The 15,746-nt window shown below is 35.0% G+C and overlaps 1 protein-coding gene across 3 annotated transcripts; it reads right to left on the bottom strand.

Annotated features, from left to right (window-relative positions):
* Nucleotides 1-994: 994 nt before the first annotated feature.
* stom (stomatin) lies at nt 995-14,221 on the bottom strand. Of its 3 annotated transcripts, XM_051877021.1 has the most exons (9): nt 13,993-14,205; nt 13,611-13,640; nt 13,094-13,126; nt 12,608-12,717; nt 11,460-11,532; nt 8,004-8,086; nt 6,731-6,934; nt 5,475-5,609; nt 995-3,500 (listed from the first exon to the last, which is right to left on the bottom strand). In XM_051877021.1, exons 1-9 carry the CDS (start codon nt 14,051-14,053, stop codon nt 3,312-3,314), a joined length of 918 nt encoding a protein of 305 aa, XP_051732981.1. In that variant the 5' UTR covers nt 14,054-14,205; the 3' UTR covers nt 995-3,311. The 3 variants fall into 3 exon arrangements, with proteins under 3 accessions (XP_051732981.1, XP_051732982.1, XP_051732983.1); XM_051877022.1 differs by lacking the exon at nt 13,611-13,640; XM_051877023.1 differs by lacking the exons at nt 13,094-13,126; nt 13,611-13,640 and having other exon boundaries at nt 13,993-14,221.
* Between the last annotated feature and the right edge of the window lie 1,525 nt (nt 14,222-15,746).

The following is a 15,746-nucleotide window of genomic DNA, read 5'->3' as shown; positions in this document are numbered from 1 at the left end:
ATGTAGCATACTATTGTTTAAAACATTCATTGTGAAGTAATGCCTGTTTTATATAGCACATACTGAGCAGTATTCAGTAAGTAGTATGCTTTTATTAATTCCAAACACAGCCATGGTCATTCTAAGCGAGCAATGACGTCCCTCTACATGCAGAGGGCGCTGCAAGACTTTTTTTCAAAGAAACTTAACTAATACTGCCTCTTATCTAAGACATTCCCATTGTCTCAACTTAGATTTTAAATATCAAAGTTTAGGATTCCATATGTTGAAGATTTCAGTGGATTTCTAGCCCAGCCATAATCGGTAACACTTTACTTTAAGGTTCATTAGTTAAAAATTATTTAATGTATTAATTAACATGAACTAACCATGAGCAATACATTTGTTACTCTATTTACTATCTTCGTTAATGTTAATGAAAGTACAGTTGTTCATTGTTTGTTCATGTTAGTTCCCAGTGCATTAACTAATGTTAACAAGATTTTAATAATGTATTAGTAAATGTTGAAATTAACATTAACAAAGATTATTAAATAATGTATAAGTGCAGTTCATTATTAGCTCATGGTAACTAATGTCAACTAATGAACCTTATTGTAAAGTGTTACCCCATAATCAAATCTGCGTTACAGTTTTATCAGTGCCAGTATAGTGAATGTTGGAGTGGAAAAGGAACGTCTTTTTATTGGTTTGTTTTTCTACGAGGCCTTAGTATACCTACATATGCAATGGTAAGACTGAATGGAAAAAGATGGCCTGCTGTTTATTTGTTGGGGTTGTAAAGATGGTGTACAAAAGCCCACAAAATGCATTCACTCATATAGCAACTTATTTAGAAAGGTTATTCCAGACAATGTTACTTTTGCAAATCCTTATGTACCAGAAATAATAAAAATGATTTCCCAGTTTTACTGCTTATACAATAAAGAACCGCAACCCCAAAAAGGTTTCTAGAGTGTTCTTCAAAGATTGATATAAGCAACAACAATCTTGATAGGTTTCTAATAGGAAAATAACAACACTTTATTTAAAAGTAAAGAGTTTATGTACTTTTAAGTCATGAGAATGATGACACTAGACAATATGACTTAGAGAACAGGAGAGTCACACATGAAAAATGAGATATGCATAAAAATGCAGTGCAAACTAAAAAAATTCAATATTACAATGTACATAAAAGTGAGCTGGCAAAAACAACAGATGTGATATTCAACATAAATCAGTTAAAAGACAGAATAAAGAATTATATATATAGAATTGTGACTGATACAGGATGAAAATACAAATATTTGAGAAATACAGTCCTAAACAGCACTGCAAGTCATTCACATATTTGACGAGTCTGTAATTCCATCCTCTGATATTTGAAGCAGCAAATACAGTCATCACAAACACAAACATTGACCTCTATAACCTTAATTTGTTTTCAGCTGCAGTTCAATATTATAAAAAAATATATATTACATGCATGAAATGTCTGGCAGATAAAATGTTAAGATAGAAGATTTTTAAAATCAAGTGATAAAATATTAATGTGATAGGAAATGGATGTATAAATGCTAGATCTCTAATGCATTATGGTTTTAAAAATCAACCAACATCATGTAAACCTGTAAATATTGATTCAGAAATTGAAATGGATATGGCTTAAGGCTTTTATACATTGATGGCCAGCATTGAGTTTGAGAAAGCGAGGAAAAACCGGTATAGGCACAATAAGCACTGCTGTCAATTTCATGTTTTGACATCTGATACTATCCAAATATCCCTTTAGACGGTTTGTAATATATTTGGCAATCAAGCAGGTTAGTTACACATGCTTGAAAAACACACAAGCACATGCACTCATATGACCAGGAGATGTTCCATAAATTATCAACCAAAAAAGGCAAACCACACACTGCAATATTCAATGTCTAAAAGATCAACCAGCTCTGGCCTGTATCGCTGTACTATCCTTGTAACAAGTACAGAAATTGTAAGCGATAATAATTTCAATTTGCAAAGCCTGTTCACTCTAAGTCCAAATTTTTGGTATGAAAAACATGCATGAAAAAAAGTTTAAAACAAAGCTTTTTTTTTTTTTCTTCAGGTGCTTAAAATGATTTTATGACTTTAATATTCTGTAGCTGTATCAGATATCCTTCAAACAGAGGAACAACTACTGATCATACATCAAAAAAACAGCTCTGAGTGTGTATGTGGCATATGTACAGTTCCAAAAGTCTGAGATCACAAGTGAAAATTTGTATATTTTGCATTTTCTAATATATTGAAAAATGTAGATGAATTTCAGAATTTATCTGTATTTTGCTTTAACAGCAGAACTCAAGCTGCATGAACAAATTTGTGCGCACTATTTAAAATGATCCAAAACGCATCCTGAACATCTGACAGAGTCATATGATCACCAGTTTGCTTATTTGATTAGTGACCTCGAAACCTAAATATTTCTTCTTCTTTTCACATAACAATGTGTCTTAGTTTTAGTCTTAGTTTTCAAAAATCCTAAAATGTTCAGGAGTTTAAAGGTGCAGTAAGTGATTTCTGAGGCCACATCCACACGAAGCCAGAGCTTTCCCTATCTGATCTTTTTTTCCCCCTTGTTCTAAAAAAAATAAAATAAAAATACCGTAAACACGGCGTCATCTCAAGAAATATCTGCGAAACAACTGAAACCGACTCAAAACGATGTAGTATACATGCCAGACCAGTATGTGGCACTGTAATTCTGCCACAGAGATACACTAAAAATGGAGAAGACAACTTGGAGCATGCGAGTCGAGGGGTCGAAACGTGGGGTGATGACATCATCGTTTCATAAAATATACAGATTGGCTGTACACACGAAAACGCAAGGGTGTCGTTTCAGATTTATCCACTTTGGGACCCAGTTTTAAAAAAAATTGAGCAGTTTCAGGCTCCCAAAACGCTGGATCCATCTGGACGAAACGCTGATATGATACAAAATATTTACATAAACGCATCTCCGTGTGGACAGGCTCTGAGAAACACTGTTGAAAGTAGATCAGAGGGAGCGCCACACTTGTAGCCAATCAGCTGTAGGGGGCGTGTCCACTCATGATGGGGGAGCAGAGAGATGATTTCAAAAATCAACAGTGTTTCTCAGAAATTGCTTACTGCACCTTTAATAGCAGATTTCAATGTGGTCTCAGACTTCTGGACCCCGCTGTACATTATACTCACATGAGTGCATATTATGTAATGTCAGTCTGTTAATTTCTGCATTGATGCATCAGTATGTGTGTGTATTTGTGTGGGTTTGTAGGTGGCTTTATGTGGCTCTTAGTTCAGCGCTTCAGGAAGGACTGCATCATGTCAATGGGCAGGGGGAAAATGATGGTGGAGTTCTTCTCGGCTGCGATGGTGTTGAGGGTCTGGAGGTAGCGCAGCTGCAAAGCTGAGGGAGACTCTGCGATCACCAGAGATGCCTCCTTCAGTGCCCGTGACGCATTCATTTCTCCCTCTGCGGCTATCACCTACAGAGAGCAAAGAGGAGGTGTGAAGAAAAAACCATGTGCGTGTTTATTTTTGCAAACCTCGTATACCGCACCAAACTTCCAACTCTTTAAACCAATTTCAAACTGACGCTCACTCTTTGCCCTTTTAAGTCATACCTTGAGTCATAATCAGATCAAGTGGTTTTGCTTTATGACCCAGATTGTGCGTTGGACATCAAGTGATAACCCGATACAGCACCAAAATTATTAGCAAAAAATTGGAAACAATATCAAAACATTCTTAATTTTTCCACAAAAATTATAGGTTGAACAATATGTCATATTATTTTAAGAAAAATATTTACAATTATTAAAATTATACAATTTTTAAATGCACAATTTTTGTGAATGTTTCTAAATGTCTTTTTATAGTTTCACAAAGCAATTTTTGGTTGGAACAAACTATGTTTATGTTGTAATGCAAGTGAACCTGTATTCAACCTGAGTCATGTTTATTTTTGTCTTGCATAGTTTTTGAGGATAAAGTCATGCCACACAACTTGTCCACACTGGCATCTGGCTAATATTTCTGTCTAAATATATTTCTACTAAGTGACAGGTGAATTTGTGCCAAAATAGGGTCAGTTGAGAAGCACTGCTGTACGTTGCTATATCTTCTCATTTAGTTGATGCAGAGAGCTACCGTTTATACTTTTACTAACCAGGTCAGTGGTTTCCCACTTCTCGCTGTGTGGTTGATGAAAGCAGGGGCATTGATTTGAAGAAAACATACTTGTATCTAAACTAAGCACTGAAGAGTAATTGTGCACCAAAATAAACTCATTAAACTTCCTTTCCCATGTTCTTCTGAGAGCTTGTGTACATTTTTAAGGGGGGCATCTTCTATTGCACACAGAAGAGGTTAGCCAAGCATACAGCTGAAAATGCCAAAATACAGACTCTCACATAAATCAACAGATAAATTAGTGGAAACAGGAAAGGAGTTGCCAGTTCCGGCGTTCAATGAGAGTATTGCGGTGGTCTTGCCTCAGAACAGTGAACGTTTGCATTTGCATATCCAACACAGTCCAATAATAATTTGGTCTACAGTATGTACATGCATATACATGAAAGGATGATTAATATGTGTTTGCCAGCAAAATCCATCCATATAATGAACATTCTAAAGTATCTTTTGTGTGTGTGAGAGAGAGTGTGGGTAATAAAAAAAAAAAGGTACATCAGACTTTTAGTGATCTGCACTATATAGCTTGATAAACATTATTCATTTAATTTTGTGGAGACCATGATACATTTTCAAGATTCCTTAAAGAATAAAAATTTCAAAAGAACAGCATTTGTTTGAATTAGAAATCTTTTGTAATGTTATAAATGTCTTTACGGTCACTTTCGATCAACTTAATGTGTTTTGAATTTACATATATAATATTTAGTGCTTTCAAACAATTAATCGCGGTTAATCGCATCTATAATAAAAGTTTGTGTATACATAATATAAGACATATATTACGTGTATATATATATATATATATATATATATATATATATATTTCTTAAATATAGTTGTATGTGTGTATTTATATATACATAATAAATATACACAGTACACACCTATATTATGTAAACACAAACTTTTATTATAGATGTGATTAATCGTGATTAATCGGTTGACAGAACTAATTCATAATTATCTTATTTAGTTGAAATAATTAATAATAAACTAATTTATTTTTTTTATTACTTTTGCAAAAAGTATAATTATTATAAGTCTTTCCAAGACTACAAACAGTATTTTAAAAAAGTATTTATTTAAACAGTTCAACCACATTGTTAATGGATGAATGTCACTGCATTAGATAATACCAATTCTTTCCCTTAAGTCTACTTATAATGTTAGGCAAGGCATTAAAAACAGTCCTGATTTGGTTTCATATAATAATTTTTATCCTCTTTCTGACCCTCGGCCCTTACTACATATCAAAAGCACGTTACCTTAGCTCTGGCCTCTCTGGACGCTTCAGCCTCAGCCGCCATGGCCCTCTGGAGCTGCAGGGGCAGTTTGACATCCTTAATCTCCACACGTTCCACTTTAATACCCCAGTCATCGGTGGCATCATCTAGTGAGGACTGAGGAAAAAAACAAGGCAATCAAAAAAACAAAAAAGGATTAGTTCACTTTCAAATGAAAATTTCCCCAAGCTTTACTAAACCCTCGAGCTATCCTAGGTGTGTTTGACTTTCTTTTTTTCTGATGAACACAATCAGAGATATTTTAATAAATATCCTGACGCATCCAAGCTTTATAATAGCAGTGAGCGGGATCAATGAGTATGAGCTGAAGAAAGTGGCTCCATCCACATCCATCCATCATAAACAAATTTCAATATTTAACAAGTTATGAAGTAAAATATCTAGCTACCACCAGACCGCCTTCCGTATTCAAATTACGGAAAAAACAGAACTGGCATCGTGTCAGTTAAGCTTTTCCGTAAGTTGAATAGGGAAGGCGTAGGACGTAGCGTAAGCTTTTTGAACTGCGAGAGTTTTACACTTTCTTCGTAAGTAGAATACAGAAGGCGGTCTGGCAGAAGCTAGATATTTTACTTCATAACTTGTTAAATATGGATTTTTTTTTTTTTTTTACAAAAACTCATCGCTTTGCTTCAGAAGGCCTTTATTAACCCCCCAGAGCTGTGTGGAGTACGTTTATGATGGATGGATGTGGATGGATGCACTTTCTTCAGCTCATACTCGTTGATCCCACTCACTGCCATTATAAAGCTCGGATGTGTCAGGATATTTATTAATATATGTCCGATTGTCAGAAAAAAGAAAGTCAAACACACCTAGGATGGCTTGAGGGTGAGTAAAGCTTTGGGTAATTTTCATTTGAAAGTGAACTAATCCTTTACAGCTCCTGAGAATTTTGAGCACTGTGTTAAGTGGTCCTGCCATTAAGAATGTTCACCATATTTTTTTTAAAGGATGTCAGATGGAATGAGCGAACATCAAGCCACGTGCAAACTGAGGAAGGCGCTAACACTAAAGTCAAGCTAGATATGTCAGCATCTCAGCTGAGCTATGATGACAGCACTGCCTGAAGACATGCAATGTCTGCTTGAATTAGGTCTAGCAGAAATCAATTTGATGCAAGATTAAGCTCCAATTTAATTTTTGGGTGATCAATTATTTAAAAAAAAAACTATAATTCTTGTTTTTACAATGTTTGTATGTGTTTAATGTGATACCTGCATACTGTGGGCGATTTCTTCACGGTCAGACAGGATCTCTGACAGGTTCTTCGTACCCAGCACATTCCTCAGGGTGGTCTGTGCCAACAGACGAGTGGCCGCATCAGCATTGGTGATGTTGGCTACTGCCAGTGTTGCGTTTTGAACACGGTAGTAAACGACACCATCTACACTCACTGTCACAGAGTCCTTTGTCAGCACCTACGAGGAAGCACACAGGCCATTTAATCAAAAACATCATCAGGGTGATATTCTGCAAAACACATGAAAAACAACTTCAAAACTATACTACTGGTTAAAAGGTTGGAATAATTAAGATTTTTTTTTGTTTAAAAGAAGTCTCTTATGCTCACCAAGGCTGCTTCAAAATACAGTAAAAAAAAAGAAAAAAAAAAAAAAAGTAATATTGTGAAATATTAAATATATTTTAAAATGTAATGTATTCCTGTGATGCAAAGCTAAATTTCAAGCACCCATTACTTCAGTCTTCAGTGTCACATGATCCTTCAGAAATCATTCTAATATGCTGATTTGATGTTCAAGTAACATTTCGTTTTATTATCAATGTTGAAAACAGTTGTGCTGTTTAATATTTTTCTGAAAACCGTGATGCACTTCCAAAAGTTTGGGGTAAGATAGATTTAAAAAAATATATATATATTTTATTTAACAAGGATGTATTAAACTGTTCAAAAGTGACAGTAAAGACATTTACAATGTAATAAGATTTAAAATAAATCTTCTTAGCTGAAAAAGAATGTTTAAGTTTTAATATTATTTAATATTATTATTTATTATTTATTTTTATTCAGCTACAATTATATTTTAAAATATATTAAAATAGAAAACATTTATTTTAAATTGTAATAATATTACACAATATTACAGTTGTACAGAATTTTTGATCAAATAAATGCAGCCTTGGTGAGCATAAGAGACTTTCAAAAATCATAATTATTCCAAACTTATGATGGGTAGTGTATATGGCAATTGTCTTTAAAGGATTTAAATATTTGTCATTGCCTTTAAATATGTCATTTCTGCACCACTAGTGGCACAAATTGAACAAACTCCCCAAAAACTCCAAAAACCCACATTTTGGGATGTCAACTTACAAATGGCTTGCTTATATAGTGCCTGCACATTACACTGTGTGGCAAAAGTATTAACATATTAACAAAAACAACACACTTCTTCTTTCAATTGATGCTGTTCATGGGTTAAAACAAAGGCTAAAGTTGAAGATTAGTGTTTGTGCATGTGATCTCACCTCCTGAGGCGGGATATCAAAGGTGATGGTACGCATATCCACATTGATAAAGCTGTCTGTGCACGGCAAGATGAAGAAAAGACCTGTGTGAGAAAACACAAAAATACAACAAGGGATTTAAGGCACTAGCAGCAGACGCTAATAACAATCAGTAACTCCTAGTAACACAAAGCTGATCTTCAATAAGTGCACAACTGGCAATCTACCAAATACCACTATCTGCGCCAACTGGACTCAGCTGACTGCATTCACCTGTTTAATGACTGATTGCACTAGCATCTGCTTTAAATGCTTTACAGTACAGAACATTAACAGCAGTTTATAGGATTAGATTTTCCGAATAATGAAAAGAAGTCAACATATACTACACAACGTTATTGTATAGTAACTACCTATATATATATATATATATATATATATATATAAAGGCGGTACAATGTTGAATCTTGTGCACAGGCAATAGGGAAAAAAAAAAAGTTTTCCCAGAGTCATCAGGATTTGTCTGTTTGTCTGTTCAGAGGTTTATACTCTGCTGTGAAAAATTCCACTCACATTCCACCCTAAATACAGCCATGGAGGAGGAGCTCACTGCAGATTGTTTACAGACCCCAGCAGCCTCAAAGAGAACCAAGAAATCAAGCTTACTTTTCAGGCCTAAACTATAGTATAAATGGCATTTAGCCATCAAGAAAAATGTATTGCCTCAAAAAGAACTACTGAAAAAGTTTTGATAAAGAAAGTCCACAATGAAAAGCCTCTGTTGACTTTTAAGGCATAAGAGAGATAAAGAAGGTGGACTAACTCTAATAATAGACACTACCCTCATAAGTTCATTCCTGGAGGGAAAGCCCTGCGGATTCATATTCCAAAACACATCATGGACAATACACACCAGAGACACAACAACAATCACAGCCACTGAGTAGTGCCATTAACTCTAACATAACAAATAGATTTAAATATCCTAAAGGAAATATCAGTGTTTGCTAAAGCAATAAAAGAACAGTTTTGCTTTAGGTAAGCTTAGGTTTTGCGTAAACGAAATGCTGAATCAGAGCTGCATCACAACTTTTTTCCTGTTGCTGCTGTGCACAGGATTCAACATTCTACCGCCTTTTTTACATTTAAGAACCGTCACAAATCAGTATGCAAATAAACACAAGAAAGAAGACCAATTGCAACCGCAGTATGCAAATATTTCAATGATGCCATCAATGTTGGTTACACTTTGAAAGGAAATGTAAGTTAGTGTGCTTCTCAATATCCCTCGTTTCTTCGCTCCTCCGTCCTCCATCCTATGACCCAGAAACTGATCGAGTTCAGCCATCTTGAAGGATATCTTAATTCTCTAATTGCGCCGCGAGGAGGTGAGGAACGAGGAGTGAGGAAGCTTCCTGAGGAGTCATGAGCGAGGATCCTTTGCGGAAGTCTTTCTCGTCGAAAAACCTGACGCACGTATAAATTTTTTTGTTCTGCTGAACACAAAAGACAATATTTTGAAGAATGTTTGTAACCAAACAGTTGTGGGGCACCATTGACTTTTTTTCCATACTATGGAAGTGAATGGTGCCCCAGCACTGTTTGGTTACAAACATTCTTCAAAATAACTTCCTTTGTGTTCAGCAGAACAAAGAAATTTATACAGGCTGGGAACAACTTATGTGTGAGTAAATGATGACAGAATTTTCATTTTGGGCAAACTATCTCTTTAATGGGACATTTTCAAACTTGAATCTGAAATTTCTTCAAAAATAGCATATCTAAAGGTACAGTCACATTAGTGAAATTTCAGAAAGATTTCACATGCAAAAAAAGGTCCCATGGCTATTGTAAATAGCGTACTGATGTGTGAGGCGTAGCTCACACAGAATTCACTTTCAAAATTAGCAGCTTTCTGTTTTTAAATGTGGCGAATGTGTGTGACCAACTTGAAAAAGACTGAAATCTGCATAGGGAACTTATCCGCCGTCACATTAAAAGTCCTGATCGCACAGATTACTATACTGAAATGACTGTATTTTTCCCATAAAATTTCACAGAGCAACGGTAAATGTGGGCGCAGCTTAAAGGGTTAGTTCACCCAAAAATGAAAATAATGTCATTTATTACTCACCCTCATGTTGTTCTACAGTCGTAAGACCTTCGTTCATCTTCCGAACACAAATTAAGATATTGTTGATGAAATCCGATGGCTCAGTGAGGCCTCTATTGAGAGCAAAGCCGTTCAAACTCTCAAGGTCCATAAAGGTACTAAAAACATATTTGAAACAGTTCATGTGAGTTCAGTGGTTCTATCTTAATATTATAAAGCGACGAGAATACTTTTTGTGCACCAAAAAAACAAAATAAAGACTTTTCAACAATATCTATATGGGCACGATTTCAAAACAACAGTGTTTTGAAATCAGCCCATATAGATATTGTTGAAAAGTCTTTATTTTGTTTTTCTGGTGCACAAAAAAAACCAAAATAAAATTCAGGTTGAACCACTGCAGTCACGTCGACTGTTTAACGATATCTTTAGTACCTTTCTGGACCTTGAAAGTGTGGGTTAAATCGCTGTCTATAGATGAGTCATATACATCTCAGATTTCATCAAAAATATCTTAATTTGTGTTTAGAAGCTAAACAAAGGTCTTACGAGTGTGGAACGACATGAGGGTGAGTAATTAATGACAGAATTTTCATTTTTGGGGGAAATAACACTTTATAGATATATCCAGTCATCAAGATCAACCTCCATGAAAACCCTATAATCACCAGGGCGACCACAGTACTGTGTGGAACCTGATTCAGAATTTCAATGAAACATGAGACACCATGCCAGCAGGGCCACAAAGAAAATGGATGGTTATCGGATATCTGGTCAAATGACTTTTATGACAGGTTATGAGGTGTGTGACTAGCCTGACATTACAACCTCAGATTTTAGTACTTTTTATATAACGATTACTATCTAACTGCAAAGATCACTATGCAAGATCATTATGTGCCCTTGAAATAAAGGCTTGAATAAAACGTGATGCTTTCCAGGTAATATAATCTTTATCAGGCGTCTCATAAATGCCTATTTCCTGAATATAATAAATTTGCTCATGATTGAGCAAGGTAAAATTATTTAATGTACATTTTTGTGTATGTATATCGTCCTCAACTATCCTGACACTGAAAAAAAACGTGGTTTACTCGGGTCAGCAGAAGTGCAAACAGATCACTTCTGTTTCTCTGCAGCACAAGCCTGTTTTTGCCTTGTAACAAGCAGGGATTGTGGTAGACAGCCACAGCACAAATGCAAACAAGCAGAGTTAAAAAAAACTCACATTTAACCACACACACACACAACAGCAACACAAGTGTGATCACTGTTTACAGACATGATCATTATCACATGAAACACTTAAACCACCAGCGCTGATTAAATCAGAATGATCAAATGAAATTGACTTTTTCTTTTACCTGGTCCTTTGGCTCCTCCTCGTAAAATGCGTCCCAGACGAAAGATAATTGCCCTTTCATATTCCTTCACTATCTGTAGGAACAAGAAGTATTTTCATCTCATAAAAAGATCTAAATTACAGCAGTTTAAAACAGTGGAAAGTAAAACGGCCTCCCAATTACATCATTTAGATGTTGAATGGTAACTTTTATTATGCTTTCATTATCTCCATTTTAAAGATAAAAATAAAGATGATAGAGATAAGGCTTCTCACTTCTCATAAAAAAAAGTTGGACTACTTCTTGGTGGGCCAGTTGTCAAAACAAAAATTTATTTACAGTAAATATATTAGGGTTCCTACACCTTTTGACCAATAAATTTCCATTTCTTTCCCAACTGTTCATAATCTCCAAATAAGGATTGTAAAATCATTTTATCGAGATGGCACTGGTGAAGGGCAATTTCTAGATAATGAATCATTTGCTGAGTTGTGCATAACTAGGAATTTTTTTTAGGGATGCACAACTTATAGATATCATATTGGCTGATAGTAGATTTTTATTTTTTTTATTTATCCTTTGATATGGGAGATATGTATCGGTCAATACTAGATATTTAATTGTAGATGCTCATTTCCCTTATTTTTACATTTAGATTACATTTGCTGTCATTGCTGTAAATGCTCACTTAATATTTAATAATGTTAATAATTAATTATTAACATTGTTAAATGTAATCTTAAGCAAAATTCAAAATTAATATACAGTACATTATAATGTTGTGATGTCTAAATTCACTTGTAGCATTTAAGACATGTTATTCTTCATTATATTATATTATATTATTAGTCCATTTAATGCCAGAACATAATTATCAGCTTCTCAATATTGGCCTGCCCAGAATTTTAATACAAATGTGTATCCCCCTAAATATTTTATATATTTTCCATGACTTTTTAAGATTTTTTTTTTTTAATTTCAAATATTCTTCCATGAATTATAGATCAAAGATTTTCCTAGGTTTACAATGACCTTGGAAACCCCCGATATACAAAGATTTACAGAAACAAAAGTCTGTGGTTCCTGGTGGGCCATCCCTTCCTGGAAATGAACGCACTTGACCACAAGCCGTATGACATCCCACTAATTAAAGGACCACCGCTAAGTACCTTAATGCACATCCATATGGAAAGAGGCAGGGTCAGCAACGTGAGCAGGATGGAGAAAAGCACCAGGATCCATCCACACAAGCCAATGTCACTGTCTGTGTTCTCCAAGGCTGGAAGGCAAAACAAATATGCCTATGCATAAACTTGCATTATATTACTATACTATAAAAAGAGATAAAAAGTCACACACAAATGCACATTACCCTAACATAGCCCATAAAACTGACGGGTTACACGAGTTCAAACATGCAAAAACACAATATTTTAGCTACAAGCTGAAGTGCATGCATTAGAGTGGTGGTAGTCTGCATATGTATCAAGGGACTTCAGCAGCACATTACCAACACTGAGAAGATAAATAAGATATTTTCATTGTCTACCCACATTAATAAAACCAAGCCACACATAGCAAATGAACGCTTCCCTACAGTTAAAATCAAAATTAAGAAACAAGCAAAACTGGCTTTGCTTTGAAATAACACCTACCTGGAGTTTCATCAATTGTGTGACACCATCGATCTACAGAGAAATGTAACTGTAAGAGGCTACTGTATGTGTGGCCTATTAGTCTACAAGTCCATTTGCCCTAATAAGGGCAACTGCAGGGACAGTCAGAGCTAAATAAGATTGAATGCAAAGGATATGATTGCTGAGCAGGACAGTGATTGTAGAATGATTAAATCATCACTGCCTTGTGCTCTTTGCATTACAGTCGAGATCTTTGACCACCAGCCACATGATCTGAATAAACTCCTGAACCGAATCTTAAACTATTAAACCCAGTGTTGCACAATAATACAATGTTTAATTTTGCATAAAGATGACAACCAACTCCAAATGTTGTTTAACACAAATAATCAATAAAATTCTAGACATTTATAAGCAATGCAGATGCATTCTTGTTTTATTTTACTACATTTACTATAGCATACTATACTGCACCACACTAATATTATATCACACCATACTATACTATACTACATCATATTTTTCATTATTATACCTTTATTATTTTGCGAGATAAATTCAGGGCCTGAAAAAATAAACAACAAAACATCAGGTCATTGTTCTGATGAATACAGAAGTTCTTGGAGAAGTGCTACAGGATTCATTTTAACATTGCTGGGGTATGAGACAGAAAAAAAGAGACACACCCATGCTTCACTACCAATAATAACAGACCCTGAAGAAAATGAAGGGGAAGCATGGACGTGCTTCCAATGTTTATATATTTTCTAAATTATTATTTTCTCTTTTTAAAGGCAATATACAGATACATTTAGTATGGCTTATTCGTTTTATGTGAACTAAAATGCATGTGAATATATCTAACGCACACAACGGTGCAAACACGTGATAATAATAATAATTCAATAGTAGCCAACCTATTTGTCGATCCTTCCTTGCTTGCTCTCTCATTGCAGCTGTTTCCCTGCCATCTTCCATTGTAGGAGATATCTTTGAATTATTCAGGGTTGATACGGAGTAGACCTTCAAAACACTTCCAGTAGGAGATCGCTTCTCAGTAATGTTTTTCAGCACGGGACATGTCGGACTCTACGTGCACTTCCACCCCCTCTGAACGCAAGGGGTTGGGCTGGAGTGTGGAGTGGGCGGGCATTACTGTTGTCTGTGACCTAAAAACGGAAGTGGGTAGAATTATATTTTTAACGACAACATATAAACCTTGAAGACAGGCCTTTGAAGACATTTAAAGGTTGTTAATCGATGAAGTATAATTTTGTTGAAACTATCAGTCCACATTATTTAAACTAATTTTATATAATCGTGTTTAACAGCGAAATTCCTTGTGAAAAACTACATAACCCATGATTCTGCAGATAAATCTCCACCAATCAGAGAATCGAAACAAGGAACTCGTGCCAAAAGAAGTCTTTAGCGTCTGAGAATTGATGTGATAGAGTCAGTCAGTCTCCCTACGTTTTCAAAGTACTTAGCCTACATGTTTGTTTATATATCCACATTTTGCAATTAACGTAAAATATATTGTTTCTATCTACATAATCACCAGATTTATATTTATCCATCGTTTGTCAACAATAATCCATCGTGATTATCGGGGTAAGGTCATTTAAAACTCATTTGAGTTGAATGGAGGGATGGATTTACGTTTGAAACGCCTTCAACGCGTTGGAAGTGATATGTTTAGGCTATTAAATAATTTTCTCTGGTAACAGAAAAAACGCCATGAGATTTTAATTTTGCTCTATGAAGCGTTTGACTTTCTGAGCCCCATTGCGCCCTCTGGAGGAGGATACCATTTGCAACTGTTATTAGCAAGCAATTTTTGCCTCCCAATCCCTGGGAAAGATTCTGACTCATCCTGAAACCACAATTACTATTACCATCTAGTGTTGTGGAGTGATGTGATTATTGCTCTTATTCATAACTTTTCATTCCCATTCATTCAATTAGCATGCGTTTTTATTCAAAGCTTCTTTAAAAGAAGCATTTCAGAAGACAGTAACAGATGAGTTGCAAAATTAAGTGCCAAAATACCTAGTACAGAGATGTATGTGTAGGCAAAAATACGAGAGGAGATTAAAGGGATAGTTTACCCATATTAGTTCTTTCATAATATACTCGCCCTCGAATTATTCTAAACCTGTAAAAATGTATCTCTTCTGCTGAACACAAAAAATAAGGTATTTTGAAGAATATGGGTAACCAGACAGGCCCAGGAACACACTGACTTAAGTAGTATGGGGGGAAAAAAATAATATGGAAGTCAATGGGGTCCATCAACTGTTTGGTTATTGACATTCTTCAAAATATCTTCTTTTGTGTTCAGCAGAAGAAAGAAATTCATACAGGTTTTGAACATCTTGAGGGTGAGTCAAGTCAGAATTTTCATTTTTTGGGTGAACTACCCTTTAAGTAGATAATTAAGGCAAATAAAAAAAATGCTCTCATTATTTACTCTCAGTCAAATAATGTTCCAGTATGGAGCAATGTGAAGTGTGACATAGGCTCTTTAAGTTTTCTTGAAGATAAGCTTTTCATTTGAGTGATGTTTAATCATGAAATGAAATCCACATAATGTTGTAATCCTTAAAAATATTATTGACCACGAAAAGCAACTTGAAGGAGTTTTTGCCATGCTATAATCATTAGAAAA

This window comes from Ctenopharyngodon idella, chromosome 21, assembly GCF_019924925.1.
Source record: "Ctenopharyngodon idella isolate HZGC_01 chromosome 21, HZGC01, whole genome shotgun sequence".
NCBI classification, from domain to species: Eukaryota; Metazoa; Chordata; class Actinopteri; order Cypriniformes; family Xenocyprididae; genus Ctenopharyngodon; species Ctenopharyngodon idella.
The sequence above is the reverse complement of the archived record's forward strand: the minus strand, read 5'-3'. Positions and strand labels throughout refer to the sequence as shown.